The sequence below is a fragment of the Podarcis raffonei genome, chromosome 5 (genome assembly GCF_027172205.1).
Source record: "Podarcis raffonei isolate rPodRaf1 chromosome 5, rPodRaf1.pri, whole genome shotgun sequence".
Taxonomy (NCBI): Eukaryota; Metazoa; Chordata; class Lepidosauria; order Squamata; family Lacertidae; genus Podarcis; species Podarcis raffonei.
The window spans coordinates 5,199,058-5,226,538 of record NC_070606.1 but is presented as its reverse complement, the minus strand read 5'-3'; the positions used below and the strand labels follow the sequence as shown (position 1 = coordinate 5,226,538).

Sequence of the window (27,481 nt, the reverse complement as noted above, 5' to 3'; positions counted from 1 at the left end):
ACTAAAATGTTTTTAAACGGTTCTAATTTTGGTTCCTCTTTTGTTTTTGGCAGGTTGGTGCTGGTTTAATGTTTAGTTGGGGGTGGCAGTTATTTTAATTTGGGTATAACTGTAAACTGTTTATTGTTGTTATGTGTTTCTGTTGATTTATTGGTTTCTTTGTTGCTTGTATAGGATATGTTGTTTCTTGACGTTTTATATTTGATGTTTTGTTGTGGTTTTATGTATGTTTTAAGCCTTCCAGAGTGGCTGGGGAAACCCAGCCAGATTGATGGGATATAAATTTTAAAAATATTATTATTTCTTATTATTTCTGTTCCTCTCACATTCTTTTATAGAGATTTATTTATTTATTTATACATACATACATACATACATACATACCGTACATACATACATACATACATACCCTGCCCATCTGGTTCGGCTTCCCCAGCCACTCTGGGTCACTTCCAACAAAAGATTAAAAGTACATTTAAACATCAGTTATTAAAAACTTCCCTAAACAGGGATAAAATGTAGCAAGAATCTAATATGCCCCATACCTCTGCCCCACCCCCCTGGGTGAGGAAAGTGACCCTGTAAACAGTAGCTCTGAAACTTTCTACCTGTCAAGAAACAGGGTAATAGGAAACAATATTTAGCATGTGAGTAGCCTATTACTTGTGTTTTTTCTCCTGCATCTGAATGTTCTGATTTCCCCTTTGTGACCTCCTCTCAGAACTGTCAGTGGAACATGGTTTTAAGATCAGGGCTTTCCATAAGATGAACAGCATCCCTTGGTTCTTGACAACTGTTTCTACAAATAAAAGGAAGCTTTTGCGTTGCTCTGTCATTGCTTTTCTGATGGTCCATCTTGCCTCTGAGATTTCTCTAGGCCGTTCTGTGCATACTGTTAAGTCCCTTCCGGCTTTCTGCTTTTGCACACTTAGCTTCATTCATATCCACTTTGCCATGTTGGGTTGAAATAACGACAGACAGGTAGCGAGTGTCATCTGGGAGGCATCTCCCGAGCAAGTCTCGGGGAGTCCCTTTTATTGAATATTACAGCATTGCCACATACGTGATTGTTGCTGATTGGTTAACACAAGTACAAAGCAAAGGGTTGCATATAGGCATTAATCACCGATAGATTAAAGGCTGGGAAAGGGAGCACAGGACTAGACAGGCATGAAAACCTCCAAATTAAAATATAACTAATGATTGATAATGCAAGACTTAAACAATTATGTTCCAATAGATGTGGTCAACTATGCATTAAGAACAGGTCAGGGTACGGTGTTTCATGAACTCAATGTGAACTGAACATTCTGGGGTGGTGAGGGAATGTCTTAGTATTAGAATGATTTGTGCAGAACGATTTATGCAGCATGTACAGAGACGAAACTTAGAAGCAAGACTTTCCCAAACATATCACAGTCATGTGCAGAAACAGAGCTTTCCTACATTGCCATCTCTTAGCATTTCAGTGAAAGAGAAATCAGACAACGGATTTTATTAACAATTTGATCTTGCCACTTGTGAGTGTGCTGTGTGTGGCATGAGCTGCTGATATGAAACCTTTCTTTCTTTCGCCAAACCTTTATTAGGCATTAGAGATGTAGACCATCTTAAAACATCCATGTACAAAAAGTTTAAAATATATACAAAGAAACAGCCACATAAGATATATAGTAACAGAAATTTTCATTGGAGTGTCTTCCCGCTAAACCGTGCCATTCACCACGATATGAAACCAACCACTGAAAATGTATTTTTTGTCTTTTTAACCTCCTACATCTAGATCTTGAGTACTAGCCCTTGATTCACTTACTTGTCAAGCTGAATCACATAACCTTTCAACTGTTTAAGGTCTTCAGATTCGAGTCACACCAAGGCATCCATTTATAGCTGGTGTTCTGAGTGCTATATATGGTTTGCAGTTGTTAGCATGCGGGGAGAAAAGATTTATTTAAATGACGATAAAAGCAGGGCTACGGCTGCAATCCTGAGCTCTAAGGTGACTCAGGAGTCACTGTACTCTGTTGAGAACTGCATGAGCAAAGGCTTTCCCCACAGTACTCGGAAGGGAGATCCCATGGTAGTTGTTGCAGCCTTGGCGGTCACCTTTGCTCTTGTAGAGGGTCACAATGCTGGAGTCACACATGTCTTGTGGCACAGATCCTTGTTCCCAGCTCTGCAAGAGGAGGCTGTGGAGGTGTGTCGTGGGAGAAGAATTGAAGTTTCCAGCACTTCTGTTGGGATTCCGCCCTGTCTTGGGCCTTTACCACATGCCTGAGAGTTGATGATGTTCTTCAGCTCATCAAAGAAGGGAGTTTCCTCCATTGTATTCAGTGGGACATGCTTCTGAGTAAACATGGTTAGGATTGCCCTGCAAGAGACCAAGTAACAAATCAAGAACTTCCTGGTTTTGGTCTTATCTCACCTCAGTCATGAATTCTCTTACGTGGCCCTGGTGGTATGAAGGAAACACTTCTTAAATTTACCCTGGTGGTAAATTCTTAAATTTACCCTGGTGGTATGAAGGAAACACTTCTTAAATTTTCCCAGGCTTCTCAGTCCTCTGTACCTTTTATGGTTCGTTATGCTTCCTGTTATCTCAGCTCACTGCCCTTATACTGGCCCTTTTATATTGTTGGTGTTTAATGTTTCTGTTTTAAGGATGCACATTGTAATGAACCTCCTGAGCTGACTCACTGAGCTACATTCTACTTAATTATTCCAAAAAACCACCAATGGAGATTTAGAAATTAAAGTTCTAGGACCACAATTCTAAAACAATCACTGCTGTCTACACTAATGTCAAGTTCAGGATGTAAAGAGCCCATATAGATGTTAGGTAATGCAAGTTGAGCAGCTAATGCAGATAACAATTGTATATAGCAGAGGCAAGGGACCTTTGTCCCAGCAAATGGTACTGGAATACAACTGGTTTTCACCAGCACCTCTATTGTTGAAGGAAATATTCCTGATTTGCCGGGGGTTGGACTAGATCAGGGGTGTCTAACTCAAATTCATTGGGGGCCACATCAGCAGTTTGGTCACCCTCAAAGGGCCGGTTGTATCTGTAGGACTTACAGTACAGGAGCCGTTGGATCTGTCACATCACAGGATGGCATGCGCTCAATATAAAAACAAGTGGAGGTTTCCTGAATGCATGTAAAGTGGAGGTTTCCTGTGTAGAACGGCCGGCGCCACTAGAGGGCAGACGTTCTCTGGCTTGTAGGCTGCCGCGCATGCGCTGAAGAGGCGGCTTTCTTGTGTCAAAAAAAAAAAGCGAGAATAAAAGGTGAAGGCTGGCGGCCGGCGGCGGCTACACGGGCCACATGATGAGGTCTGGCGGGCCGGATTCGGCCCGCGGGCCTTGTGTTTGACACCCATGGACTAGATGATCCTCTTGGTCCCTTCCAACTCTACAGTTCTATGATTCTACATCCAAAATTGCCAGAAAACCTTTATCAAGTTATCTCCCGCACCCCCTTTGTAGAAGTTGATCAATATGAACAGTGTGTCCCATTCCTTTGCCACCGCTGTACATAAGCCGTGTTGGGAATTGGAGTCCACCCTGACACTTTACTGAAAGGTAAAGAAACATGGCTAACCAGCCACACATCTACCTCCCCTCCTTCCTTGCTCCCAGTGGAAACAGCTTCCGACAAGATCCTGCTTTCATGCCATGCTAAGTTGTTGATGCAGCTCCTGTTATATTTAAAGCTTTTCCCCTCAAGCATCCTTTCTTTCTAGTTGACAGTAAAATGGATGGTCTCTGAAAGGAGCTTTTTGTTGCCACTGTTTTCATTTCCGAACAGTAGCAGGGACTGCAGAAGAGTTTTAATCCCCTCTTGGGCTCTCCGGGATATAGGAGCTGAAAATGTACAACCACCAGGAAGCCTAAAGCGGCAGAAAGAGTAAAGGGAGAAGACTCCAAAAGCATTGTCTCCGTGAGCCATAAGCAAAGAACACGGACCATCAAGCTGTCGCATTAAAAGAAAAGCAAAACAGGAATGTTTGGTGGCCTGTATGAATGGCATTAGATGTCTTAGAATAAGAAGTCAAGTGGAAATCCATGCATGCAAAAATGGATGTACAGAGTCTTTGTGCAGGTGCAGCTCTTGTACAGTTTTTTCTTGTTGTTCAGTTTATTTAGGCTTGATAACCATTGGGGGTAACTTCCTCTCTGCAGACCATAATAATTAGTGCAGAAGGTGTAAGAATAAACTGTTTCTCACTATGCAGAAGCTCCTACTTCTTGCATTTCCTTGGCTCTTTTGCTCCACAGATGGTGCAAAACGCCCTCCCTCCCCAAAGTATCTCTCTCTCTCTCTCTCTCTCTCTCTCTCTCTCTCTCTCTCTCTATATATATATATATATATATCTTATTCAGTTTGATTTTAAATTTCTTTGTAAGCTGCCTCGAGCCGTGGAAAATGCAGGATGAGCATATTTCAAGTAAACAAACCTCTTTCTAGTCCATTTCATGTATCTGGTGTGAGGAGAGCCGTAGCCCATGAAAGCTTATGCCGCCATCAATTTGTTCGTCTTTGAAATGCCGCACGATTCTTTGCTGGTTTGGCTGCAACAGACCGAAATAGCTGCCTTTCTGGAATTTGGTCTGCCATTCTACAATATACTATGACAATATTCTCACTTTCCCCTGTTCCCGCTCTCAAGCAATGACACATCATCCCTGCGAGGTGCAGAGCCGCTCAGGCTGGTATTGAATGGCTGTGGCATTTCTCCAGAGTCGTGAGACACAACACGGCTTCTTTCCCACTGCAAACCAGAGTGGGAAGTTGATTTGCATCCAGGAGGAGAAGCGAGCAATGCTAATATTAACCACACATTCATGGAACAGTTCCCAGGTTCAGTCTCAATTGTTGTCAGTCTTGAGAATCATCAGGTAACAGGACTTCTCTCTCTGACAGGAGACCGTAGATCAGGGATGGGGAACTTGTGGCCGTCCATATGTTGTTGGATTTCAGCTCCATCACCCATGGCCCCTGGGCCATGTGCCACGTGGGGCTGATAGGAATTGCAGGCCCATATTTCCAGGAGGCAGTGGCGTAGCGTGGGTTGTCAGCACCCGGGGCAAGGCAAGTAATTTGCGCCCCCTAACCCGTGGATTTTAGTAGGGGCAGAGAGCTGCGAGTGCGAGCGCGCCCCCCCAGATGTTGCGCCCGGTGCGGCTGGCCCCCCTGCACCCCCCACGCTACGCCACTGCCAGGAGGACCAGACTGAGGCCACTCAGAGCCAGTCAGAGCTAGATGAAGCCATGGTCTCATATGGCAGCTCCTTGTAAACAGGAGACAAACACACTGATACTTGAGAGGGGCAGTGTTTACTATTGCTATGGATTTGGGGGAGAACCCCCCCACTGCCACCCAATAAATTAATAAATGCTAGGTTTTTTATTGTTTGGGATGTAAGCTAGCCTATGCAAAATGACCTGGTCAAATCCGGGCTCTTAAGAAACAATACAGAGTCATTGAGGACCATTGGCAAGGCAAGAGAACTGTTCTTCCCCCTTGCCCTGAGGTGTGAACAGAGACTGGGGATTTGGAAGGTTGCCAGGGTAACGGGGTGTGAGGTGACAGGGGAAAAGAGTCTTGAGCAAGGCTTGCTGGGAAGAGGAAGGAAGAAGAAAGACTGGGGTCCATATTGGGCAGGCTGGCTGATGGCTGAGAGATGCCTTGGACTCCAGAGCTACACTGCTATGGGAGACAAGCCCTTCTTGATATGACCTTGCTACAAGGTCTGGACTCCCTCCATGCAGAGTGAAGGTGTAAAAACACAGGGAGTAAGTTGTGGCAGACAGCAATAACGTATCTTGGACTAAACATGTTAAACTTATTTTAGCCTGGTGAAAAAAACAATAATGTCATTTAATTGGATAGAAAGGATTAAAATATCAGTTTCTCTGCAGGCCTGTGATTTATTTAAAAATAGAGGCCTAACTTTATTCTGTGTTCGTGCACACAGATACATTCAGAAAGTTCACATGTTGCTCAAGGTGTAAATGACTGGTCTAAATTTGAAGCTGCTATGCAGTTCTCTAGGCAGATGTGATTATGAAGTGTGACAATGTGCATCCGGGTAGACAGATTCAGTGTATTTTGAAATCTGTGCTTGCTCTCCTGCTTTCCCAAAGGGGTTTGCGCGTTTCATAGAGGGGACGATGCCTTTCATGCACTGGGGAGCGTTCTGAGCCACAACACTAGCAGATCCTTGTTAATGATGGAATTACCAACACTCTGGTTTTAAGCTGGTGTGCCGAGGGTGTTCTTACCTCCAGGCCCGTTGCCTGGCAAGTAAGGGGGAAGGCCAGGGTTTTCTTCCCTGCCATTCCCTCCTGTCCCCACCTGGCTTGAGAGCAGTACATGTGAAAAGGATCTAGGAGTCTTGGTTGACCACAAACTTGACATGAGCCAACAGTGTGACGCGGCAGCTAAAAAAGCCAATACAATTCTGGGCTGCATCAATAGGAGTATAGCATCTAAATCAAGGGAAGTAATAGTGCCACTGTATTCTGCTCTGGTCAGACCTCACCTGGAGTACTGTGTCCAGTTCTGGGCACCACAGTTCAAGAAGGACACTGACAAACTGGAACGTGTCCAGAGGAGGGCAACCAAAATGGTCAAAGGCCTGGAAACGATGCCTTATGAGGAACGGCTAAGGGAGCTGGGCATGTTTAGCCTGGAGAAGAGGAGGTTAAGGGGTGATATGATAGCCATGTTCAAATATATAAAAGGATGTCACATAGAGGAGGGAGAAAGGTTGTTTTCTGCTGCTCCAGAGAAGCGGACACGGAGCAATGGATCCAAACTGCAGGAAAGAAGATTCCACCTAAACATTAGGAAGAACTTCCTGACAGTAAGAGCTGTTCGACAGTGGAATTTGCTGCCAAGGAGTGTGGTGGAGTCTCCTTCTTTGGAGGTCTTTAAGCAGAGGCTTGACAACCATATGTCAGGAGTGCTCTGATGGTGTTTCCTGCTTGGCAGGAGGTTGGACTCGATGGCCCTTGTGGTCTCTTCCAACTCTATGATTCTATGATATTAATTCATTTTATTAATTATTAAAATATTTCAATATAGTTAAAAACAAACAAACATATTTTTGGTATGTGCATGCATTGCAGTCCTAGATGTACTAAATAGCGCTGGGGCAGCCCAGAAGATGACACGGATGCATGGATGAAATTTACCGCCATAGGATTTGACTATTAGAAAATGTCCTCCAGCTGTTTCTTTTTGGCTTTTTACACGTTTAAATCAATAACTAAGCACAATAAAACCCGTGAAATGCAAGTATCGTAGCTCTTTCAAGGCAAACACTCAGAACAGATATAAAATAGTGGTGCCATTTTGTGCTGGGTATGAAAAAAGAAGCATGGGTTTTAAAAAGAATTATGAGTTTGGGCAAAAAGTTAGCAGCTTCATAGTGGCTTTTACTGACCAGATTATGGGAATTTAGGAGGGACCTGAAGTCAGCATGTATACAGAGTATAATTTCAAAATGCACATCTGCCAGTGAACCATAGAGAACATTTAAGACTTGTCCTCACTTAACTTTCCTCCGCTCTTTCCAGGCACAGTCTGTGATTTAAAGTTTCATGATCAAGCACCCTTTTTTTTGTTGCTCTGGAGCTTTCCCCATGAAAACCTGCTCTTTACAGCTCAATCAGAGCAAAAGTCCATTTGTGGAAAACCTGAATTGAGATTTGTTCTGATTCTACTTTACAGAGCAGGTTTTTTGCCGTGCAAGCTCAGAGCAAAAATAATGCTTGGACACAGAGTGTTGAAAGTGCAGACATCTGCCTGGAAAAAGCAGAGCAAAAGGTACTTGTGGATAAGACCTTAGGCATTACTTCTCATACCTTTTCTCTATCAAATTGAAATATTTCCAGTTTTTAAAGATCCAGCACATTTTAGCAAAGTTGTGCGGCACCAGGTATCTATGTATTGCTCAATTCACACGGCCATTTTGAGTGAAACTATTAGATCGCATCCGCAGCATATGTTCAGCACAGAGAGAAAAGAGGGATACTTCTCAGAACTTAATGAAGGACAAATTATTACATAAACTGAGTCAAGCCATCAGTGCAGGGGTTCAAGTGGTGGTTTTACCCCAGCCCTACTTTGAGATGTTGAGGATTGAAACTGGCGCTGTATACATGTCTCTCTCACTGAGCTATATTCCCTAAATAAATAAAGTGCTGGGTTCTGCTCTGTTTTGTTTTGTAAGGTTGTATTTAAACACAAACACACACACAAAATACTTTAACTAGGCAGCTACTTCAAAATGAGCTTAACAGTGGACTATATTAAAATTCAAAATGAGTAGGCTAATTTTTGTGGTTTCTGACTACAGTATTGTTTTGTGGCGTCGGTTTGCTCCCCCCTGTGGGCAAATTGAAAATTGCATTTAGGTTTTCCAATCATTCCTAGATGAATCTGCGGAGACGGTAATCCCGGGGGGGGGGGCGAAGAGAGGAAAAACCTACATTATGTTTTTGGGTGGATTTCTGCATATTTGGGATTGTGAATGCTTTTGAACAGCTCCACGCCACATTATATTACCTTTCCAGAGGCCAAGTTGATACAAGACTAATTAAGTACCTGCCAACGCAACTAAAAGTCTACTCTTGTTGACATCAACATAGTTAAATGTTCATCCAGATTGACTTTATGAGAAGAATTATAGTTTATGCCAGGACACCAAAACAGCTGTACTCTTGGAAGATACTGAGTACAGTAATCTGCACTCACAATGAGAAAATAATATGCTCCAATTCAAGAAGGAGGGAAATTTTGTTCTGCCTGCTTTTTCAATTGAACCAACCTAATTTTTATTCCCAGACAAATGCATAGATTTAGAACATAGTTATTCTTCAAATTTCACATATCTAAATGCAAAATCTATACCCTGGTTAGAAATGTGTACAGTGAGATGAAATACCTATTTAAATACATATTTTGCCGTAATTTTTGGCTCCCCGTTTGTGGAAAGTTCTCCCCAGAAAGGTTCACCTGGCACCTTCATTATATATCTTTAGGTGCCCGGTGAAAATGTTCCTCTTCAACCAGGCCTTTGGCTGAGTCATATTCTACAGCTTTTAAAATGTGTCTGTGGGAAGGGGGGGGTATTGTTTTGTTGTTTTTAATTGTTTACTTGTGTTTTTATCTTGCATTTTATTCTGTGAGCTGCCCTGATATCTTGTGATGAAGGGCTGTATATAAATTTATATAAATTTAATACAATTAAGAAAATAAAAATAAATAAAATAAATGCCAGCACTTTGAATTAGGCTTGGGAACAGACTGAAAGCCAGAGGTGCCAGATTCTCTAGAGTTTTGGGAGGGGCAACATGACGGGGACCGACATTCTCTTTATTTATTTATTTTTTATTCAAAATTATAACAAGACATATTATCCAAAAACATATCATCCTTGTTTTTCCCCCCATTTTTCCTCCCTCCCCCTCTCCCACACAGAACCCACCCACCCCCACCCCACCACCACCCCGACTTCCCTCAGTTCCAGTCTTTGGTTTCTCTAAGAATGCTGTTTTCTGCATGTTACAAAGTTGTATAGATCCTCAAACTATTTAGCTGATTATCATCAATAAAAAGTTTGTAAATGTTTATTCAAAACCTGCCAAGGAGTCCAGTTCGCTTTGTTGCATCTTCAGATACTTTCTAAAGGGTTCCCATTCATCCTTAAAGTCACAGTTATCCTTGTCCCGTAGCTTATATGTCAGTTTTGCCAGTTCTGCATAATCCATCAATTTTTCTTGCTTCGGGACCGACATTCTCAAAAAAATTAATTTGGGTCCAAAACTGCCACGGTCCCTAGGAGTTGCCGCCTATGCTGAAAGCCAATGCCCATTCCCCATTATCAGCCTGGAAGTTATAGTCTGAAGCAGGGGATGGCAAGGTTTAACTTGCCTGGGCCGGTTCAGTGGAGATCCCTCTGTGGCCAGATTGCGCACCTCCGTGGGCCGGATTGTGCACATGTGTGAGCGCACGCAGCCACGATTTCCAGCGTCTGTGTTGACACGATTTCCAGCGTCTGTGTCTGCACAGACGCAATTTTTGGCGTCTGAGCTTGTGCAGACACAATTTCCAGCACCGCAGAAGCGAGGCCCCGCACTGTGCTGCACCGGTTTAGGGCAATGCACGGGGACTCACGAGCAGACGACTCGGTTTGGGGGCGGCTCATGAGCCGGTTAAACGACCCCTGTGGGCCGCTTGTGGCCCATGGGCCTTAGGTTGCCTAGCCCTGGTCTGAGGTAATTGCAATTTCTGAAACTCCCCAGAAGCAGCCCCACATGCTGTGTGTTGCAACGACTTGGAGGTTAGCACAGCGGGACACTGTCCAGGAAAGGACCACAGCTGCCACAGAAGTCAAAGACAAGGAAAGGATTTGTCCCGGAGGCACCTTGGGGCTCTAGGATTAAATCCCCAGAATACAAACCTAATTGTGTAGGTTCAATGGATAAGAGTGTCTGACCTGGGAGACCAGGCGTCAAATCCCCACACGGTCATGCATTTCACTGGGTGAACTTGAGCCAGCCGTGGTCTCTCATCCTAACCTTTCTTGCAGGACTGTTGTGGGAATTAAAGGAGGAGGAGAACCATGTACACCACCTTGAGCTCTTTGGAGAAAAGAGTGGCCTTTAAATGCAATAAATAAATAAAATTAGCTGCATTGCACAGAGAAACCACCCACCCACCCACAGCACCTCTGTTTTGTCAAGATTTTACTCCAATTTATTGGCCTCCTCTAATCCACTAGAGCGCCAATATACCTGTTTAACATCCCCATTGCATCACTTGCCTCAGGTGTAAATTAGAAGCAGAGCTTGGTGTGACCAATGGTGACATGGTCCCTAGGTGGCCTAACTCTCGTGGGAAACCAGATAGCACCCTACAGAACTTTGTAGCGCAGGTGTTACAGGGATGAGCCATAGTGCCATAACAGAACTTTATAGAAGAAGCGTTTCAGGCAGGAACAGAATCCCGGAAATAGTGTGCCTTCAGAAGGATGCCATGGTTGATGTTCTACAGAACTGGAAGCAAAGTCAGATTGGTTCCTGGAAGAGAAATGAAATTAGATTACCTACCATTTACACTCAGTGTGATAAATGTGGTTTGTGAGTCACCTGATTGCAGATAATGTAGTTGGCAGAACTCCCACATAGTCTCTACAGTGCATCAAAAGCTTCTCAACTGAGCCAGTGCTTTCTGCCGACGTTTCCCATTGCTGAAATTCCAATGGCAGGCTTAAATCATGAGCGAATTAAAATGCCAAACTGAATTATGTTCACGAAGGGTCAAAGGTGCCGCTAGTGCCCAAAGTGACAATTAAGGGTCATTTCACAGGAAGACGTGTACATCTAGGTAGGCCCAGGCTACCTGAAGGGGCTTGTGGTCCTCCATGGATCAGAAGCATGACTCGAGTTAATGAGGTGTCAACATTCAGTTTCATGGGCCCGATTCTGCAGAACTCCATCCCATTAGAAATCAGGCAAGCAGCCTTCTCCCTATTTTGTTTTTAATATGCCCACACAACAATACACTACTGTTTCTTACAAATGCAACTCTTAAAAAATAATACAAGGTTAAATGCACTTCGGCAAGTTACCAAGCATGAAGAAATGAAATGTACCTTTCAGCCAACTGGGGAGTTGCTGTCAATTCCTGGATCTGCCCTAAAATAATTATGGCCACATCTTGTGCTCATTTATACCAAGACTATAAAGACCCTGTGCTAGCTTGTAGCTTATATTACTTGTATTATTGTTTGGAAAGTTCCTTTTAACTTGGAAGTATTAGCTTTGTAGAATACTTACATGCACCTTTTGCTATAGCTGATCTGACCCCTCCCCCTTTTACAGGTAAAACCCAGGTGATGGGTGAAATCAAGATTGCTTTAAAGAAGGAAATGAAGACTGATGGGGAACAGCTGATAGTTGAGATCCTTCAGTGCAGAAATATCACCTACAAGTTTAAATCTCCAGATCACTTACCAGGTATCAATTGTAAACCAGCATTTTAATACATAAAATACGTTTTTAAATGAGTGGTAAACACATAAGGATGGTAAGATTTCAATTTTGTTTTTAGTTATTGTCACACATGTATCGTATCCATTGCTTATAGCATTCATTCATTCTTGTTTTCTCTACAGATGGTTGGGGGGGTGTTCCTAAAAATAAATAAGTGTAGTAGTAGGGGGGGTACCTTTCTGCCTAACCAGGCATCTTAAGGAGAGAGCGATTTACAGCGACAAAGATGCAAGGTGCAGACAGGTACATAATGCTCTTCCTCTATTCAGCCCCCATGTCTCCTTTTCCCCTTGAAGGGTCCCAGAGACTCATGCTAATGCCACATACATGAATCTGGACCATTGCAGGTGTGGCGGTGGTGAGGAGAGCTGCTCCTGGGGAAAGCAGGTCTGGCAGGTCTCTTCCCTCAGCACAAATTGTTCCCTCCCAAGAGTGCTTTGCAAGAGCTTTCTTTACCTAGGTACCGTATTTTTCGCTCCATAAGACGCACCATACCATAAGGCGCACCTAGTTTTGGGAGGAGGAAAACAAGAAAAAAAATATTCTGAATCCCAGAAGCCAGATCAGCAAGAGGGATCTGGCTTCTGGGATAGCCGTGCCAAGCCTCTTCAGGGCAGCGGGATGAAGGTTCCCCCTGCCCGAAGAGGCTGCGTGTGGCTAAGGCAGAAGCCAGGAGAGGCGCTTCGTTGAAGGGGTGCTGCGCAGCGCCCCTTTAGCAAAGCGGGAGGAGGAACAGAAGGAGCCCCTTCTGTTCCTCCTCTGGCTTCACAGGACAGGCATGTTGCTGAAGGGGCGCTGCGCAGTTCTCCCTCTGCGCAGTGCCATTCACTCCATAAGACACACTCACATTTCCCCTTACTTTTTAGGAGGAAAAAAGTGTGTCTTATGGAGCGAAAAATATGGTATTTGTGCTCGACACAATGCAAACTGGTAAATAACTCACCAGCCTCCTCCCTAATGGCTACTGAGAAGCATCATACATATAAAATATGGGATGTTGCTTTGTTGAAAGGCTCTGAAACACCTCAACCAATTGCGCGTGGCTTCTATGTAAGTTTGATTCCCATAGGAATCTGCCTAATATCAAGTCAGGCCATTGGTACATCTGGCTCAGTATTATCTGCACCAGGGATGGGAATTCTGTGGCTCTCCAGATGTTTGGACTCCCATCAATCCCACCCAACATGGGTGATCCAAAAACAACTGAAGAGTTGCAGTTCCCCATCCCAGGTCTGAGCTGAATGGCAGCCTGGTTCTCCAGAATTTAAGAGAGGCATGTTTCTCATCTGGGCATGCTGGTGACTGAACCTGAGATCGTTTGCATGCAAAGCATGTTACCTGACACTGAGTTTCAACCTTTTCTGAAAGGGATGAGGGAGGTGTTACCTACAGCAGACAAGAGGCCCTTTTACCATGTATTTAGCCATCTAGCTTTTTACATTTTTGGATCTGCCTAGCAATTGGACTGTAATGATCACGGGACTCAGAATTCAAAATTTAAAGTCATACTCTTCTCCAAACTTAAAGTGCTTCAAGTCAAGAGTGGCAAACCACTTTATGACAGGAAAGCTATTCCATTCTAAGGTAGTGTTATCCAAAAAGAACTGAAATAGCATAGAATAATTATATGTCAATACCTGTTTCTGGCTGAAGTACCTCTGGTTTATTTCATTTTCCAAAAAAATAATGTGCAGTTTTTTCCGTCTCAGCTTCATCTCTTATATGAAAGATTTCTAAACTAGTTCATTCAGTGAATTTCTGTACTCATTGGGAAAGAATTTGCTTTCAGGGCTCTGAATTTCAGAGCACTTCATCAGCTTTCCTGGAATTACCTCATTTTGATATCGAGGGAAACAGCAGAGAGAAGTTTCCCTCATCTTAAATAACCATTAACTAATTTAATTCTAAATGAGTTAGCAGCAAAGACACCTAATGAGGTTCTGTATGACAGGTTGAACTGCTTATTTGAACAGATCTGTATGTGAAGCTGTACGTTGTCAACCTTGCAACTCAAAAGAGAGTAATTAAGAAGAAAACAAGAGTATGCAGGCATGACCGAGAACCTTCATTCAATGAAACATTTCGATTCAGTTTGAGTCCCACTGGGCATTCTCTCCAGGTAAGCCTCCATCTTAATGCAAACTGAATGTTATGCTTTCTGCATTGGGCATTTGAGACTCTCTTTCTCTCACTTACTTATTTACTTAACCTTAATTATTTGCCATTTGCCGAAAAGCAAATTAAGTGTTACAGTGTGAGAGTTACATGAACAGTCTCCCAATGTTGTTGTATTTCTTCTTCAAGCCTGGAACTTCCTCAACTTAGAACATTCTTGGCTGCTCTAAGTATCAAAAGATAGTATGAATTGTAAGAAAGAAGTAAACAGAATTTGCAGAGAGAATAAATAAATTTGTGTGATCTTCAAAACTGAAGCCTTTGGCAGGATGTTCCTCATAAAATGGAACAAGGAAGCATAAATGTTCAGTGAGTGGCCACCTAATGGAGGCCTCTTTCTTGGGTGTTGGCAATTCAGGTTCACACTCAGCCATGACAGTCTGTGGGTGGTTTGCCTAGCCTAGCCTAATGTGCAGCCTAACCTCGTGGACAGAGTTCTTGTGAGGAGGGGGGAAATGTCAAACTCAGCTCTTCAGGACAGAGAGATAAATGTGACATAACAAATACCACTCCCCCCTAACTTATTTCAGCTAGAGGTGGTCACACATACAATACGATCATAATACAGTGGTACCTCGGGTTACATACGCTTCAAGTTACATACACTTCAGGTTACAGACTCCGCTAACCCCAGAAATAGCACCTCAGATTAAGAACTTTGCTTCAGGATGAGAACAGAAATCGTGCTCCGGCGGCACTGGGAGGCCCCATTAGCTAAAGTGGTGCTTCAGGTTAAGAACAGTTTCAGGTTAAGTACAGACCTCCGGAACGAATTAAGTACTTAACCCGAGGTACCACTGTAGACATTATAACAAGACACGTATAACAATAAATTATATGTATATGGACAACCTATACATGGAAATGTGTCAGGAGATCTCAGGGACACAACTTGTCCAAAGCCATTCATCGTCCCTTGGAATGTGCAGCCACAGTAAGTGTTGGGTGCATTTTGTGACACGATCTTGGTTCCCATAGCAAACAGACAGCATGCCACACCTTCTGCAGCAATGATCAGGGCCATGTTCCAGGGCTTTAGATCTTTTTACCATAACAGTGAATATCTGTCCAACCCTCTGTTCTTTTCCCAGATACTCCTTGTTTCCAATGGAGGAAAGTTTATGAAGAAGACCTTGATTGGTGAGGCATATATCTGGCTTGACAAAGTGGACCTCAGGAAAAGAATAGTAAACTGGCACAAACTTTTGGTCAGCTCAACACAAACACATTGAGGAAAGATTTCTTCTTGGGCCATCAAGCCTTGGCAAAGTCTGCTTGTAGGATTCCAAGACTCTACTTTGATATTGTGTTTAGCTAGGCTTTCAGAATATGAAGTAGGAGGAGAAAGTTCTGGGCTATTTAGCACACTTTCATGAGGGCTAGTCAACTTGTTTTGCTGTGTTTTTTAAAAACAAATCAGCAGAGCTTAATAAACCAACCACCCCTAAGCCCAGAAATTAAAATGAGTCTGCTTGAAAAAGGAGACTTGTGTGAGGGTTCTGTGATGTTAGAATCTGAAGAGGAATAATAACACCATGCAGTTGAAGGCAGGTGTTAATGGAGAGAATTTGGCTGCAGCTGGAGGCAGAATCTTTCTGCGAGAGCAATCTGGCTCACGGTGCAATCGCCTAAGAGATCATGATATGCAAAAGTACCTGAAACAACTGCCTTTCCAGTTCTCCCTTATCTGAAGACTTATCTGAAGATCCATGGTCTTAATGTAAGAATATATTTGCTGTGGTGAGATGATGCCCCAGGAGGCAAATGGTGGGGTAATTAGTTTTTAATTTAAATGGTGGCAATGTTTCTCTTTCATGTTATTTTTTCCCTCTTTGCTAATTATATGCTTTGGCGTTTAAACTGAGAATAGTAATCTCTGTCTTTTCCCATGTTAGTCTTGGAGAATTACCATCTCGGACTGTAAAGTACATAAAGCACAAGAATAGTTGTCATTTTGGAAAGAGTAAAGGGTGCAGTTGGAGCCATATCAGGAAAAGAGAAATTGCTTTTATGGTGTAGAAGAGATTGCGATTCAGCCTACTGTGAACGACTGTTTTCCATAGTTTTGCTAAAATGGCGTCGGTTCTAAGGGCTTTTGAGCACTGAGGTGAATATTGTGGCTTCACTATCTGTTTGTCTTGCCTTTGTGAACTTCAAGGAGTCACTGTTTCCAACTGTATGAAATAGTCCACATGTCAGAACAAGTGATGCTGTTTATGTGACCGTGTGCTACAGGCTCCTTCTCATCTGCATGCAGTTCCAAACATTCTGCTCACAAAGCATTGAAGGAGATCATTGAAAGACAGACTTTGGATTGTAAGGTCAAGCACTGCATATAAAATGAATATCCATTCCTAACTTGGCAGCATTCATTGCCGTGAGCTACAAGCTTTCTTAAAGGCATGGAACATGAAACTGCATTGGTGGCGTCCAGAAACAAAAAATGGAAACACAATTAGTCCCTTGTTGTGTTGATTTGCTTTATGTTACAGTATTTTGATTGAAAATGGGCATGTAATTGCACTATGCCAAACTGTTCCTTGAAGCTGAAATGGTTAAACAGTAGGAGCAGCAGGTATGTGCAGAAGAATCATAGAGTTGTGGAGCTGGAAGGAACCGCAAAGGTCACGTAGTCCAACCCCTTGCAATGCAGGAAACTTCTGCCCCGTCTTGGGCTCGAATCCTGAGATTAAGAGTCTTGTGCTCTCCTGACTGAGCTATCCCAGAAATATCCGCACATTTTATCCCGACTGTAAAATGGGTAATGATTGGGAGGAAGTAGAGCATATGAATATAATTTGGTGTTCTTACTCAGATTTCATCCACCTGTCTCCTAGAAATATCAATTTCAGTCCAATTCTTTGGAGCAATAGCGCTGCCCTCCTGCCCAAAGTGCTGTGTCATGTGGAAATTGCCTGCTACCAAATACCACATCTCCCTTATCCTCCCTTTAAAAATCTCATGGCATCTGGGTTTGTATTTTCTGAAACAGCGGATTTCAATTGCTAAGCAAAGTCTTTTTTTAAAAAAAAAAGTGATATATGCAATTTTGCACAAATGGCTGGCAATTTTGTTCTTGCTAAGATTTATGACAAAGGTGGTGAATCGTATAGCGGTTGCCATGGAGATTTCCACCAGCAGCAAGCGCCAAGTGAGAGGCTTGCTAGTAAACCTCTAATTATCACTATTAATTGATAAAGCAAGACTGCCGTTGCCACATGCTGTTCGGTGGATTGGATGACAAATTGAGAAGCAAGGAACAGCTTTGTGTTAATAGCAGATATTTATTTGCAATTATTTATTCACAGCGTTGCTGTTGTGGCTTCAGCTGCCCCTTGTTCAGCAACTTCTGCCGCCGGGCATCAGGTCCCAGGGCGATGGTGCTCCACAAGCTCTCCACAAGTCAAATGCACCAGCGAATGTTTGCGGGAATTTGTGCTTGTGAGGAAAGGCAGGTTCTGCTAGCAACAGCATGTTGAAGGTCATTAGGGTTAGAATCTCTCTTCATTGTATCCTGCATCTCACAAAGAGCTAGTGAAGGGGTTTGACGTTCCCCGAGCCACGAATGCATCAGTGCTGAGACCGAAGACGTCTGCAGAGTGTGCCAAGTTCCTTTTGACCAAATGTCTGGGTTGTACTGGAATCATTCTATGCAACAATGAATCACGTTTAAATGCAGTTTTCTTTTTATGAACGAAGGCAACAAAAACCCTTCTTGTGGCAATTATTTTTTTAAAGGAAAAAAAATTCACAGGGACTTTGGGTATTTGTGAAAATGTATGAATACTTCACCATATCTGTTTTCCCTCTTTGTTGTTTTATTTTGGGGGGGGGGGAGAATATTTTTCTTTCTTTGTTTGTTTCTTTGTTTCTTCTGTCAGACAGAAGCACTTAAATGTGGCCAGGCCTCTTAACTTGGAATAGATGAATGTTCTCCAATTGTGGGTTTCTTTAAAGGTATGGATTGTTCATGGCACAATGCGCTTTATTTGCTATAGAGCTATAGATATTTACTATATAGATCTAGATATTGCCCACAAGTCTGCCAAGCTAGAGATATAAGTTGTGTTGTACAAAAAGCCATGTACAGAGAGAAAAAACAAGCTTGAAGTATGAGCTAAAGCACAGGGTGTGTGTGTATTTAACAAATGATAGGTTGTTCCTCGAAAGGGATGGTTTCTTTCCTTCGTTCTTGTGACTGATGGCCAGATCTTGCTTTATTTCCCTGGATCCAAACAAGGTGTGTGAGTTCCTGCGATGAACATTGATCTGTTTTGTTGTTATGATCATCCTTTAAAGGGATAGTATCCAGGAGCAATATAAATGCTGTGGCTTTTTATCAGTGTCCACTCACCGCCCCACCACTTAAACTTGTACCACTGTTTTCAATACATAGGAGAAGAATTAGGGTACCTCATTGTGTGCACACGGGAGACATTTCCAGGAACCTCGTTGTAAACTGAGTTCCTTTTCTATATGCCTAATAGTTGATTGTTTGGGGCAGTCGGGTGGGGAGGGTTAGTAATGTAGCTGGTAACCAGCTGATATTGCTTCTTTCTGTCAGGACAAAGAAGTAAAATGTAAACACTTCTTATATATTGCTCAATATAGAATTATTTAATTAGCGTTTAGTTTCCTGGAGATTTCATACAGATGTTAATAGTATATTTTTTATCTTTTTATTTAAATCATACCTGATACTGTACCAAGTGCTTTATTTCCCTTGCTAAGAGCCCACAGTCCCCCTTGAGTGTCTATATATGTACATACATATATCTATATGTGATGGGGAAATAATCAAATATTCTCAGTGGTGAAGAAACTGAAGGATCTACTGGCTTCACATGAAGGAGGCGCTTCACGCATCCGAGTCAATTTCCAATGCAGGACCAATCTCTTGAGTTAGAAGATGCTGTTAGACTAAAATAATAAAATCTGGATACTCTCTCTTTAAATCATAAGTTGCATTTTGATGTTTTCTCTGATTAATTCTTTGACAAAATAATGAACACACTAATGGGTTTTAAAATATGTGCTATATATATAATATATATATATATAATATAATATATATATCATGAACTTGGACTAGGTGATCTGAAGAAAGCTGTTTTCTTAATTTGTAAATATGCATTTTTGTATTGAGCAGCAAACCAGGTTTGGATTCCAAATTCCCCCTGGCGTCCCAAGCATGTCTCCCTCCCTCCACGTGAACCATGTCTTGTATAGATGTCAAGTGGCTGGGGCAGGTGCTCAGCCGTCGCTGACAAGCTACCAGACAACATGTACAGCATCCCTGGCACTGGAGAGGGTGCGATGGGGGTGACTGAAGAGAACAACTACTCCGGGCATAAAATTTAAAATGCAGCAGCCACCATCAGTAGTCTTTGGGGAGATGTAATATATTTCCACGGTGAATGTTGCATGTGTCAATGGTGGTTTATTAATATTTCTTTTTCACTTGAATGAATAATTAATTATTCTTTGTTTTTCGCCTTCTAATCCTCCAAGAAAAGAAAGATACAAAATTTGTTCCAAAAGTTGTACAAAACAAAGCAAACAAAACGAACTTAACAAACTGTATAAAGAGGGGAATAAATGCTTGTAAATCGGTCTCGATTTTCACTCTGTGTATAAAATCCATGTCATGGTTTTGTGATTGTATACAGGACGTATCTTGAGAACTTATGCAAATTGTGTTGTATAAAGGCTGTTTAATCCAGTCTGGCTAATAAATATTTAAAATATCTAGTTTGGGGTCCTTTCCCACTACTAAATACTCCTGCTGCAGCTAGCAAATACGTCAGTAACTCTAGCACAAGAAATGGAGAAGCATCTGTGAAGTGGGACAATTGGTTTACAGTTGAAATAATTTCAGTTTGAGGTGCCTGCCTGAATGGAATGGGAGGGGACCTTAATGATGGCAGAAGTATAAAACGGGGGGGGGGGTAAGGAGAAACACCCCCCTCCAAAAAAAGAAGCAGTGTAATGAAGACTAAATATTCTCTGCAGTTATGGAATGCCAGCTGATTCCTGTGTAGTGGAATAGAATATCTTGGAAGAATCAGAGAATTGTAGAGTTGGAAGGGACATTGAGTCAATGCAAGAATCTCAATGATAGCATTCCCTGACATAGTCCACAATCTTCCGAGGGAGTCCGCTACACTGTCAGAAAGTTCTTCCTGATGTTTAGACGGAATCTCCTTCTTGTAACTTGAAGCCATTGCCTCCTGGTCCACATGAAAGCCCTTGAGATATTTGAAGATGGCTATCTTATCTCCTCTCAGTCTCTTCTTTTCCGGGTTAAACCCACTCGGCTCCTTCAACCATTCCACATAAGGCTGAGTAGTCTGCTCTTTGCAATATGGTGCTCTTCTACAACCCTGTGCACCATGATGTTGTGTCATGATGCACCCTTTTCTGATGAGTTAAACATAACCCCTGTGATATTAGCCAATCGACTTGGAACCATCGCAGGAAGAAGCTGGGGAGCAAATTGAAACATCAGCAGAAATACCTGTTTATTGTAGATATTAGAGTTCATTGGATCAAAGTCAGGACTTGTATGCATTTGAGACTTACAAACAAGTAGACTTGATTTATGTAATGACCAGTTCAGAATTTCAGCAGCGATGCTCATTGTGACTGAGGATGTCCTAAAGCATGCGTCATGCTTCCTTGATGTAGGCTCTGATTAGACACCCTTGTCTAAGGCCAATTCCTCTACTGCACTGAGGGGTTAGGCAGCCAGAGAACGTAAATGGGGAACTCCAGCAGCAAGTCCCAGCCACCATGCTCTCTGCAACACTATAGTTCTTGCCCAAGTAAGGAACTGCGTTGCAGATACTCATAGGGTAGTCTTACATCTAACTCAGCAGGGATCAGGTAGCACATGGAGCCTATAAGGGTCTACATGATTCCATTAAACTGCTAACTCTCGCCTGCCTCCTCATTCTGGGCAATGTGTCTACCTCCAGTTTTCAAACTATCAGCCTTTACATGAGACCTTTCAGGTCTGGATAACAATGGCATGAACAGGTATAGGAGGCCCATTGAAATGAGCCCATCTCGCTTCTTAGCTTGGGCAGGATAGGTTGTGCTTGTGCAAATACCTATTACCAGAAAACAATTTCAGGCACTGTATTGCTGCATCTGGTCTTGCACCTGTGATCTGGGGTTTGCAGCTGCTTGGTCAGAGCTAGGGACGACACAGTAGGTCAGTGGTTCGAGCCCACCCAGGGATGGCTGTGGGCAGGGTTCCTGTACTGCAGGGTTTGGACTTGATGACGCACAGGGGTCCCTTTGCAGTTCTATGATTTCCAGTTTCTGTGGGAGAATCCAGCAGCAGGCGGATCAAAACAAGTAAGAAGTTCTCTAGTGGAACATGTTGGAAACAGCTAAGCATGGGAGTATTTTGCTAGCTGGCTCAAGAGTACTTGTGAGTTCTGTTACTGAAAAGACAGTTTTGTGGCACATTAGAATGTGAGCACTGCAACGCACTAGCAGTGCACCTTTTTCAGTCACACACAAGAGGGTTTCAGAGAAGATGCTGCTTAGCCCCTCGGCTGGAACACCAGTGCATGGTGGACTTCGGTCAGGAGGGCATGCTATGAACATACAGATTAAGGACACAGCCACACCATATATTCCCCCAAAGAACAGTTGACTATCCCCCCCCCCAAGAATTATGGGAACTGTAGTTTGCTGTGGGTGCTGGGAATTGTAGCTCTGGCAGGGGGTGAAGTACAATTCCCAAGATTCTTTGGGGAAAGTATTGTGCCTTGAATGTATGGGATGGAAGTGACCATAGATGAGCTCGTTTAACACGGGTAGGAACCCCAATAGACCAAACTCTCATCCCTGTAGAGGGGAAATGGGGCCAGTCGCAAGTCAGCTGATCACACATTCAAATCCAGCATTGGGGCCAAAGGGGAGCTGTATCTGGCATATTCTCAGAAATGCCTGAAGAAGGTAATACTGTGGTGTCCTAGTCCAGACTAGGGAATGTGGCCCTCCATCCCTCTCTGTCTGGCCCTCAGAACTCTGACTTGGCCAAGCTTCCTCTTCCCTCTCCTCCCTGAGTGCTTTTGCCTGGCTGAAATGTGATGGTGAGCTGTCCTAAGGCTTCTTTTTCCTTGGTTGGAGGATAGAGAGAGGGGCAAGTGCAGGCATCTCTGACTTCACTGTGCAGCTGCAGGGAAGCCTGTGGCACAAAGGTAAGTGACATCCATTGTCCTCCTGCCTCTGGATTGCCCTTGGCCTGACTCTCTTGGGCCCAAGGAGACTCCCCACTCTGGCCGCCTCCTTCAAACGCTGGAGAAGGAGCTGCTCTGGTGTGACTAGTATTCTAGGTGGTGGAAAACACCATTTCACTCAACTGAGAGGAGGGAGATTCAGAGAGGTGACATTTGCAGCATACTTTTAAAGCACTTTTATAAAGCACTTTTAACAGTCCTTTGTTAATTTTTAAAAAAAGAATATTTCAGTTGGGGGAAAAATTAAAATGGAAATAAAGTGAATGGGTTTTTAAAAATAAATAAAAAGGGAGAGGGAAATGCATACATACTCTATATATGCAAACAGCTACAATGCTTATATAAGTATTATTATCCAAACACATACATGGTTATTTATAACCCACTATATATATTTTACTCACCTGATGGGAGGGAGATTCAGAAAGGTGACATTTGTAGAACACATTTAAAGCACTTTTATACCACTTGAAGAGTTCTTTGTTTTAAAAAAAATTAAGACTATTTGAGCTGAACAAAATGAAATGGAAATAAAAAGTGAATGGATTTTTAAAAAATAAAAAGGGGAGAAGCATATTATACCTGTATACAGTGCTTTTTTCTGAGGGGATGCAAGTGGTGCATACCCTAAACATTTTGTGAGTCTAACAGGAGAAGAGTAAAAAAAATTATATATAAAAAAAAGCTTCTTCTCTACTACAGCGAACTCAGTTCTATGTATCTATGATTGGTCAGTTTCATTGTTTCCACCTCTGACGACAGCTTCCATTTCTTTCCCGGTAATTTTCTTGAGTCAAAATGAGAGTACCCCTAAACATTTTAAAGAAAAAATCACTGCCTCTATATATGCAAACAACAACTACAATTCCATATATGCTTTTATAAGTTTTATTATCCAAATACATACATGGTTATTTATAACCTACTATCTATCTATCTGCCTGGGACGTGGGTGGCGCTGTGGGTTAAACCACTGAGCCTAAGGCTTGCTGATCAGAAGGTTGGCGGTTCGAATCCCCGCGACGGAGTGAGCACCCATTGCTCGGTCCCTGCTCCTGCCAACCTAGCAGTTCGATAGCACAAAGTGCAAGTAGATAAATAGGTACCGCTCCAGCGGGAAGGTAAACGGCATTTCCGTGTGCTGCTCTGGTTCACCAGAAGCGGCTTAGTCATGCTGGCCACATGACCCGGAAGCTGTACGGCCAATAAAGTGAGATGAGCGCCGCAACCCCAGAGTCGGCCACAACTGGACCTAATGGTCAGGGGTCCTTTTACCTTTACCTTTATCTATCTATCTATCTATCTATCTATCTATCTATCTATCATCTATCTATCATCTATCTATCTATCTATTTATCATCTATCTATCATCTATCTATCTATCTATCTATCTATCTATCTATCTATCTAATCTATCATCTATCAACACATTCCAAATACTTGACCACTTGAACAGCCATGGAGAATCTTGGGGGCTGTAGGTTCTGACCTTACAGAGCAACCATTCCCAGCACCCTTAACAAACTACAGTTCCCAGCATTCTCAATGACTGCTAGAGCAGCACAATAGTGATTTAAATATATTGTTGCATGCCACCCCAATATCTGAGCCATGTGGGATTCCAGGCACTTATCCCAGGTTGGTGTTTCCTTATATTAAGGGACAATGTGTAATATATGGTTTATTTACACATAAATACAACCTGAGCCTATGGTGGGGTTCACAGCATTAACAGCGCAAAAATGGGTCTTGCTTCTCTCTCTTGGTCCCAGCCTTGGATTCCAACAGAAATCGGGCCTGGCTCTGTCTCCTAGTTCTGCAGCCTGCCAGCCTCCAGCTCACATAACTCAACTCTCCAGTCTGGCCTTTGTCTTTCTACCAGCGAGCTCCTGTTTGCTGTCTGACACAGAGCCACTTCCTTTGTTACCTTAATGGGCCATACTTAGAAGGCCATGACATCACCAGCAAGCTAGCCTGGCTATTCCAGGAACTGAATCTGTTATGCAGGGGGGAAACTGCTCCTTTTCCCTTATGGCAGGGTGCTCAAACTTTTTTCAAAGAGGGCCAGATTTGATGACGTGAACATGCATGAGGGCCAACCAAAGTCATCAAGCTTTTTTTAGGATACTACCTCAGGTTAATTTTTGATTGTGCATTTCACTCATCGGCCAGGAGCAAGTTTCTTGCTCAATATCTAAAGGGAATTGCCGATGATACGAATGAAGCCAAACTGAGATATCTATTAAATGATGATGACCCCCTAAGATCACTCATGGTTGCCAGATTCTTGATCAGCGTTCTATCCCTAAAGAGGAGAAACGGACTCCTGTGCGGCTCGAATAATCCCTCTAAACTATTATCTATGTTTTAGGATGTAATTAGGTGATATCACCACTGATGTCTTCTACTAATTTATGAGTAGAGGGCGATGTTTATGTTACAAATTTACTGTAATGTATTATGTTGGTCTTTTGTTTTTGTTTTGCTTTGGTTCTTGTCTGTTTTTTTGTAAGTTTTGGCGGTTTTAAATTTGGAGGTTTAAGTACATTATGTTGGTATGGGAAACTGTCGTGTGATGGGCCAATGGCCGTAATAAAGTTCAATACAATACTACCTCAGGACATATACTGCCATGGGGGCTGGATTAAATCGACCAGTGGGCTGGATTAGGCCCCTGAAGACATGCCTGCCTTATGGGGTACCCAAGAGCCCATATAGAGTCCTTTTGTAGGTTCTTTATCAGTAGGAGAAGATAACAGAGACCAACCAGAGAATATTGAGAAGCAAAGCAGCTAGTAAACCTGATCTTTATTAAAGCTGTTGCTACAGGGTGCTCCCCACACACACCTGGGGGGAGGGAGGGACCCGAGCCATGGGTACAAGCTCTTATATAGACATTTTAAATTGCCCACCCTGGAGTCCAAGACCACCCCCAGAAACATCATACATACACCACAGAAGGTGTGTAGCCCAAGAGCACTCCCCAATACATCATACATACATACATCAGAGATGGGGGCGGACTACAACAGAAATCTGAGTGTGTTGGTTTTTCTCCTTTCTGGCAGGAAACCTGCCGATGGGTTTACCTGGCCATTCTTTTGTTACGATAACTACTTAATTCCTGAATCTAGATCACAGGTCACAAGGCTCACCCTATTCATACACAGACCTACCCTTAAAACAGGATTTGTGAACAAAGAGACAATGGGGGCGATTCCCATTTCCTTTGACCTTGCAGAGAAATATTTGAGGTCATTTTGGGAGAGACAAAATGGTTTTGAAGCAAGAGTCCCTTAGACAATAAAATTTAATCAAGGATTTGAGGAAAAATCACCTTTATTTTATATAGCTGTACAGCCAGTCCCCAGTCCCAATGGACTGAGGCAATGTATGCAATTCAGACCAGACTATTTATACACTTCGAAAGGCAAGCCCCTCATGACGTAGGAGCAATTAAAACCCAGCTTTTTTACATAATTTACGACTCGGGATGCACAGGATACAATTTGGCAATCAACCAATTCTGAAGGCTCTGATCTTCAAACAGTCTTTCAACTTCCCCTTTGATGACTTGTCAACTTCCTCTAGTGGTTCAACTGGTCAGGTCAGGTGGGCTTAGTTCACTCACAGTTCACTCTTTACAAGTTCCTAGGCTGGGGCAGTGTAAACTTTTTACCTCTTGGGTGAACTGCAAATTACTGCAGAGGGAAATTTTCCCTTTTCACATCCCTTTGTTTTCAAGCTTAGATACATCTGCAATCTTGGTTGTTTTCTGCTCAATTTAGTGGTTCAGAATAAATTCTATTTGGCTCTTCCTTCAGTTTCAGGACTTTTTCTGTGGGTTTCAGACATGTGGTTTGTATATTTATGTATGTGTTTGCTTGGTACATTTGTGAACATTTATTTATTTTATCTATTTTATCTTGGTACATTTGTGAACATCTATTGGTACATTTGTGAACATCTATTGGTACATTTGTGAACATCTCCTGCCAACCTAGCAGTTCGAAAGCACATCAAAGTGCAAGTAGATAAATAGGTACCACTCCGACGGGAAGGTAAATGGCATTTCCATGCGCTTCTCTGGCCACATGACCAGGAAAAACTGTCTGCGGACAAACGTCGGCTCCCTCGGCCAGTAAAGCGAGATGAGCGCCGCAACTCCAGAGTCGTCCGTGACTGGACTTAACAGTCAGGGGGTCAGGGGTCCCTTTACCTTTACCTTTTATTTTATATATAAGACCTTAAAATTCTCATAACAAATCCATACTGAATCCAGGAGTTAGGAGACTCAGGCATGCAGTCTACCCTCCCGCCCACAAACTCGTAGAATTGGGGTGATGAGCCTCACGGCCTCTTGGGCCTCCTGTCAAAAGCCTTTTTGGTATCTTACGACCACACTCCTAATGGAAGAGAGAGTTTTCTCAGCTGTGCAATTATGTTCAGGGACATTCTCCCTTGGATGGAACCATGCCAGTTTTGAACAAATGCACTTGATCCTGGTGGAGATGAAGTAACACAAGGTAGATAGTCCATTAGCCGGGGCCTTGAATATAATGTTTTGTGCCAGCCTTAATTGGAGAAAGAAGGGCGTAGCTTGCTCTTTCTAAGTGGTCCTGACCTCATGTTAAGATGTCTGAAATGCTTGCTGCATTCATTTCAGGCTGCCAAGGTCTCTTTCTCAAGAACTTCATTGTAATAATGTTGCAAACAAAGCCCCCCCCCCTCCAAAAAAAAGGACTGACTCCTTTCGGCAGGAAAGTCACCAGAACCAGCTTTGCCTTACTGACTCAGCTGCTAATCCCTATTTCCTCCCTAAAACGTATGCTCCAGATCACAATTGTTGTTGTTGTTTAGTTGTTTAGTCGTCTCCGACTCTTTGTGACCCCCTGGACCAGAGCACGCCAGGCACTCCTGTCTTCCACTGCCTCCCGCAGCTTGGTCAAAATCATGTTTGTAGCTTCGAGAACACTGTCCAACC

General features: G+C 42.9%; 1 protein-coding gene across 1 annotated transcript in view; it reads left to right on the top strand.

Moving 5' to 3' along the window:
- PCLO (piccolo presynaptic cytomatrix protein) overlaps positions 1-17,624 on the top strand; it is a 204,764-nt gene extending 187,140 nt beyond the window's left edge. The window contains exons 23-25 of the mRNA XM_053387679.1: positions 11,897-12,031; positions 14,041-14,186; positions 15,334-17,624. Of these exons, the coding sequence (XP_053243654.1) occupies positions 11,897-12,031; positions 14,041-14,186; positions 15,334-15,474 (422 nt within the window). The 3' untranslated portion in view covers positions 15,475-17,624. The remainder of the gene's footprint in view (positions 1-11,896; positions 12,032-14,040; positions 14,187-15,333) is intronic.
- The last annotated feature ends 9,857 nt before the right edge of the window (positions 17,625-27,481 follow it).